The sequence below is a fragment of the Anguilla rostrata genome, chromosome 4 (assembly GCF_018555375.3).
Source record: "Anguilla rostrata isolate EN2019 chromosome 4, ASM1855537v3, whole genome shotgun sequence".
NCBI lineage: Eukaryota > Metazoa > Chordata > Actinopteri > Anguilliformes > Anguillidae > Anguilla > Anguilla rostrata.
Window position 1 is genome coordinate 17599153 of NC_057936.1, and position 7070 is coordinate 17606222.

Consider the following 7070-nt stretch of genomic DNA (forward strand, 5'->3'; position numbering starts at 1 on the left):
TATCTGAGACTGCCACTAGTAACTCATATAGTATCAGTGTTCAAAGCACTGCAAGAAAAGAAATTGCCTGGAGATAAAGGCATCCGCTCATGTATGTATAGTTTAAAATGAGGAGGAAACCCTCAATATTGCTGACCCATGTATCAAAAGAATACAATTAAATTATTTATTTTAGTGAACCAATGGTTGCCAGTCTGAAAGTTTAAATGTCACTGTCAGTCAAACTGGAGCTAGGATGCCATCCAGTGGTTGAAAAATGCCAACCCCAATATGTTGACCTATTGCAGCATAATGTAAAAATGTGTTATATCAGACAGCTGTTAAGTAATGCATTATAAACCATCATGGAAATGTGTGTACCTAACACTCTGAAAAAGCAGATTATCCCTCTAAGTACCAAGGTCCATTGTCAGTAAGACTGTATAAATGGTTGGCAGGGGTGTCAAACTGAATCCCAAGGGAGCAGCAATGTCTGCGGGTTTTTGAGTTTTCCTTTCAACCAGACCGCCAATTAAGGCCTTGAGAACAAGGTGTATGGATGACTTTGATACCTGTGGTATATATATATATATATAGGGTTTGTGACCTGGATTCCTTACCAACATCAGAAAAGTTGGATTTTAAGGATACTGCTGTAGTGATTCATTGATGGGTATTTAACCTGAATCTAACACTATTTAACCTGAATTGTGTCAGTAAAAATCCAGCTGTGTGACTGTATTTTAATCACCTTGGAAATTGAAGATCAACTCATAATATAAAATAATGAGCATTCCTTGCTAAAGGCTTGTAAAATAAAATTTCAGTTCAACAGTAGTTTAAAAGTCCAGGAAGCTGGATTAAAATTGTAGTTATATTCTCCAGAAGTGACAACTGATTGTCTTCCTCATCGTTTTTAACCCAATTGTAACCATTCAATTGTAATAAACACTACTAGATTATCGTTTAGAAGATTATGACAGATTGGGCATGCATCCTGTGTTCATTAATATTCATATACGTAAGTCATGTCATAAGTATCATTCCTCATCACTAGGTTAGATCAGGTTGTCCCATGCAGTAACATTAGACTACCTGACTACACTTTAAAAAAACGACATAACCCAGGTTTTACCATCATTCAATGTGTAATATAGTTGTAACACTGAGCTACTGTACATTAACATTAGATTTGACAGCAGTCTCAAACTCTGGACACACCCAAATAAAGAAAGGCTTTTATTCCACATTATCTAAGCTTGAACGTTATTTCATTATCGCTTGCTAACAGTAGGCCTACTTACTGATCATCACGTATCTATTTTGCACGACTGGGAGTGTCACTAGCAGCAACTGCACCATGCTTTTTAGCAAAGCCTTGCTGTTTTTGTAGATAGTTGGAAATGGATGCTACAAATATTAACAGCTGGGGCTACTACTGCAATATTGCAGTGACCTCCTTAAACACATTTCTTGTGGGTCTCTTCATTGGCAAGAGCATTATTTACATATTAAGAATAGCAAATATTTCACTGGCTTTTGCGTTTTAGTGACATTACACATACTAACCTCAGCTAACCCCACTGAAAATCTGGCGTTAAGCCAAGGGTGATTTTCTATGTATATATTTTTTGTAGTGGGTACCACTGTCGCTTCACAGCAAGAAAGTCCTGGGTTCGAATCCAGCCTGGGCCTTTCTGCGTAGAGTTTGCATGTTCTCCCCATGTCTGCGCGGGTTTCCACCGGGTACCCCGGTTTCCTCCCACAGTCCAAAGACATGCAGGTAGGCTGTTTGGAGACTCTAAATTGCCCATAGGTATGAGTGTGTGAGTGAATTGTGTGTGCTCTACAATAGATTAGCCTGTCCAGGGTGTATTCCTGCCTCTTGCCCAATTCTTACTGGGATGGGCTCCAGCACCCTCCACGACCCTGCCCAGGATAAGCAGGTGTAGATAATGGATGAATGGATCTTAAGTTTTTTGCATATAATATTTTTCAAATATTTTGAAATATTTAGCATTTCTCCCAATCTGTACTGTAAGTCTGGCAAAAATTCTAATTCAGATTCTTCCCTAAAACTGCTGACAACACTTGAAATGATCCATTAACTAGTTGCCATCAGCCATGCATAATATAGGCCTTTTATGATATATTTTCATGATAATCAAAAAATTGTGACATGCAGTCTTTTTAAAGCCGTTTTACCCCTAAACCTAAATGAAAACAATCGTAGAGCAGACAGTAGATCTTAAAGTAGCCATTACCACATCACATCATAGTTGCATGCTGAGGTCACAGTGTCGTCATAACTCCATTAGTTAGTTTGAGTCTAATAAAATACACCTGTCTTTTTCAGCTTTTTTTTTCAATCTCTCAACTGATTTGTGCCTAAAATTCTTCTGTTTGTCCTGGAAACACATGACAAGTAGCCTTACAAGGAGTCTTTCCTCCCACATTTCTTAGCCATTAGACAATTTTTTCCTTTGAAAATAACAGTTACTATTGTAATTACTAGTTTAATAGAAAAACCAAGAGTAGCAATTGCACACAAAAAAAACCTTTTCTTGGTTAGCGTTTAGGCAGGCAAAGCACATTTGGATCATAGAGCCATAATCAGTCATTACACGGACTTACTGGTTCAGTGTAATATCAGTCAATGAAACTGAAGACATGGGATTTGCACAAGTGTTTCTAATAGAATCCTTTAGGAGAATCCTGAATTCTGGTATGCATACTGTAAATGCAAAACTCACTCACACTCCTGCATCCCCATTCAAGCGTTCCCAAAAAAAGTAAGTAATTTAACTTTCTAACATAAACCTATAAGTAACCTAAACTGCCTGTATAGCTCTGACAGAGGCCAGTCAGTTGGTTTCAAGCTACATTACAACACAGTTTTATAATGGAGACTTATTCAAAGGATCATGTCACACTTACAATTATGTGACTATGTCACTACCATCAGAGGTTGGTGAGCTGAAAATTTGTGTGGCAGGAAACTTCCCGACTATTGGTCACAACCTGTTTTCAGTCATTTTTCTTGATTATCAATACAGAGATTAATTCACAAAATACACAATACCATCATAGGCTATAGCTCTGCTCAATTAAGCCATTTAGCGAGTAATAAAATTCTTTTAATTTGCATTGCAAAATTGTGCACATTTTATCAACACTATTAGTGGATGCATGTAGACCTCTTCCTTCTCCACACTTACACGTGGAGAATATTCATGGTAAAGATCTGGAATGGGAAGATTTTTTAACAATATTGAAGCCCAAGTTGTTGGAAAACTTGGGCTTCAATATTATTCTGTCATGCTGAAAATTAACACAGGCAACACAAAAATATACATCACTCTGAACTCCTAAGTGATTAAAACTGATTTTTCTAAATTAAATTCATCATTTAATCCCCCAAACACAATGTGAAGAAGCTGGGTGTTACTTTTCAATAGATTAGTCAGATCGTTGGCACGCTTGTTGATCAAGGAAAATTAATGAAAACAGGTCAGTTTAAAGTAAAGTTTTCGACCCAATCAGTTTTCAACTCAGCAACCGCCATTGATCATTACATGAAATGAAATAAGACTTTAGGTGGTTGCATTTTTTTTGTTTTTTTGTGGTATGGTAAAAAAAAAAAAAACAAGATTTCTGTAGTTACCGAGCGTGACAGCTGTTGTCATCGACTCAGCCTGTTAGTGACAGAGGGACGCAATTGTTCGTTGTGTCATACAGGCGTTGCCAATGGTGCCCTACCCTGTAGTGGGTTGTAGTTTTCTGCTCACCGTATTGCTTACAGCATGCATATCATTCTGTTCTGAACTTTAAAATGTCAGGCACTGTCACTTCCACTCATTGAGTTTCATTTCTAAAGAAATGTATAAAGGTATTGAATAGCACGACTGCCAATGGATATACGTTTACATTTGTGTATCGATATCTGTGTAACTTTTTATAAATCTGATTTTCTTACTGAACATTAGAGGTGATTCATTAATCAATGGCAGTGCTCACCACTGTGATGCATAACAGCTCAAACGTTTATTACGAACACCGCAATCAGCCCACATGATTGGATGTACTTGCAAACAGTATTCAAGCCTTTTCATGTGCCTAAAAACATACAGAGCTAAAGATTGTGGGGAAATGACAACAACGAAAAGCGTAAGAAATCTATGGAAAAATCCACCGAATTATATCTTATGGTCAATGTAAAAAGGAAATAATAAACAATTTAAATATGAAAATGAAATGTACTGCTTACCATGTTTTGACTCCATAATTTGGATTACGGCGCGGAATACCTGTAGTTCGGTTTACAATTGCTATATATCCGTTCCCCGCTTGATGTTTTAATAAAGCCTATTTTATGTTATTTTAATTGAATACAAATACGTCGAAAGAATATATAAGCTATAAAAAGGTGTATTAATGAAGATGACACTCCGTCCAACTTTATTGGAGTTCTATCGCGAACGACAGGCATAGACTATTAATTTCCACACCTACCGGTTTGGCGAGCACATCATTGGCTCATTCGCTAAAACATGTATCACATGGATAATCTTGGACTGAGATTTGATGCCTTTAATACTACCACAAGCGAACACACGGTGCACGAAGCATCACCAGGGCAATCTAACACACATTCTTTTCCCATTGGATACTCCCACAGTTCGGCGGCTACTTTCTGACCACTTGAACTTACAAATGTACAGTACTGCTCTTCAGTTCTTCAGATCGGCCATATGCTGTCATGTGACAACCTACAACATGGGTCGCTGATTTAAAGTCCCCCGGTACATTTAAGGCATTGTATTCAGGACACAAAAATAATTCTATACGTTATAGCCTACATGGGATTATTTAACCTAGTATAAAATAAACCAAATTATTTGCATTAAGTCGTCGCAACAATGTTGAGTCTGGGTAATTGATTTAATGCGTAAAATGTACAGCAGACAGCGTGCGTTTAAGGTTTCTGCGCAACGTGTTAGATTATAAATAATAACTTGGCTATGAATAACTACACAATGAGTATTGTACCTTATTCGACCTGTGCTTTGTAGTTGTTCCAATGACCTTTTGTATGCCCTTATTGAGATTCCTGTTTTTGTCCTGTCTGCTTTCACTTAGAGAACCTTAACAGAACAAATCACTCATACAAAGAAAAGTATATAAACTGAATGAGTGGATATTTTTTTCATGGGAATACACTTAGTACACTCAAGGGTTCTCTACTGAAACCCAGATACCAATAATAAATGTGTATGCAGCAAAATGCATATGCAGCAAAGGGCGGACACGGTGGCACAGTGGTTAGCACTGCCACCGCCTCACAGCAAGAAGGTTGTGGGTTCGAATCTCAGCTTGGGGCCTTTCTGTGTGGAGTTTGCATGTTCTCCCCGTGTTCGCGTGGGTTTACTCCGGGTACTCCGGTTTCCTCCCACGCTCAAAAACATGCATGTTAGGTGCACTCCTGCAGTTGCCCTTGATCAAGGCACTGGCCTCAGAACTGGAGTTGGTCCTCGGGTGCTGCACTGTGGCTGCCCACTGCTCCTAAGTAACTAGGATGGGTCAAAATGCAGAGGACAAATTACCCCACGAGGTTCAATAAAGTTTATCTTTATCTTTATCTTTAAATTCATCAAATTCATGCATTTTTGAAAATGTAAAATTTGTAAGAGGTGCAACATCTTGCAAAACAAGGCTAGCCCGGTGGAACAATATGAAAGACAAGCATCTGTTTCTCAACATATTAATCTGGTCAGCAGTCACCCACAAAGTTATTTCATGCCTTCAGTTCCTGAGTTATTGCTCATGATATTTTGTACTTCATATTGTGGAGTAGGCCTGTCAAAGCTCTTGCAATGTATACTTGTTTGGAAAGAAACTGGCAAGAAGGGTTGGCAAATAAATGATGAAGCCTGTGATCCTCATTAGAGCGTGATGTTGATGGCACAGAAACCATACTGTCTTCCATCTGTTCCTCTATTGTATCTACTCAGCCGATTTTGTTGCATGAACCCCAGCCCTTGGGGTTATGTGAAAGCACAGTCTGTTGTTGACACTTACTAGGAACAACAATGCTAATTCCATATTCGCATAAACGTTATGTGCTCTTCTGTGGCCTCATTCAGCCCCAAGCACTTTTCAGTGGCATTGAACAATCTTTCAATTAGTTTGCAAAAAATGGAATGATATTGTACTTACTGTTTCTGAAATCATTTTTATGAACATAATCCAGATATCCTTTGCAAATGTTTTATTAATGGCTCGTCATGTGGCTTGGAATTCATGTCATGTACAATTTTATGTTAATATTACATATTAAAATGTAATAACAACTGCACGGGTATTTTATGTGGGTAGCACTCTCGTAAGAAGGTCCTGGGTTTGAATCTGGCCTGGGATGGAGTGTACAGATGTGTGTGAGTGTGTGCCCTCCGGTAGATATGGCCTGAGCTGAAAATAAGTAATTATGGGTGTCCTGCTGCATTGCCAAGTACTATCCTCTTGATATACATAATACATTGACCAACCACACATCATTTCTGTCCTATAGAGTATGAACAATACTATGGTCATAATTTTATTTCCAGGAAACTAAATTTCTATTGAGACAGCACTGGCAGTCTAACACAGGAATTGTTCATTTCCTCTAGTTGAAAATATACATAAGAAAGCAGCAATAAAGAATTACTTGTGTTGCTTGATATGGGAAAATTAACAAGCAAACATCCATAATTGAAATATGGCCAGGACGCCCATTCAAAATGTGCACATTTTTGTCGCGTAGTTGGTAACATTTATTAATCAAGATGTTTATTCAGTTGTTATGACTAAAATAATCTCACAAAACCTGTTCTGGGAGTGCCTGGGCAGGGAAAATCAGTGTGCAGTGTTTTGTCTTGAACAGTATACTGTAAGTGCATTGACCCAGAAATCAGCTGTGCTTCCTTTTTCACAGATGCTTTTGCCTAAGGGGAAATGTGTTAGGCATTGGTTATTTTGACTGTCCCAGAAACCCATGCTTTAAACTGAGTGACCCGCAGCAGCCATTATAAATGATGCTGGAATTTATTCTC

At 38.1% G+C, this 7070-nt stretch overlaps 1 protein-coding gene across 1 annotated transcript in view; it reads right to left on the reverse strand.

The window, feature by feature from the left end:
* The window catches only part of plcd1a (phospholipase C, delta 1a), a 30011-nt gene extending 25552 nt beyond the window's left edge, over window positions 1–4459 (reverse strand). The window contains exon 1 of the mRNA XM_064331042.1: window positions 4247–4459. Within this exon, the coding sequence (XP_064187112.1) occupies window positions 4247–4262 (16 nt within the window). The 5' untranslated portion in view covers window positions 4263–4459. The remainder of the gene's footprint in view (window positions 1–4246) is intronic.
* Window positions 4460–7070: the final 2611 nt, after the last annotated feature.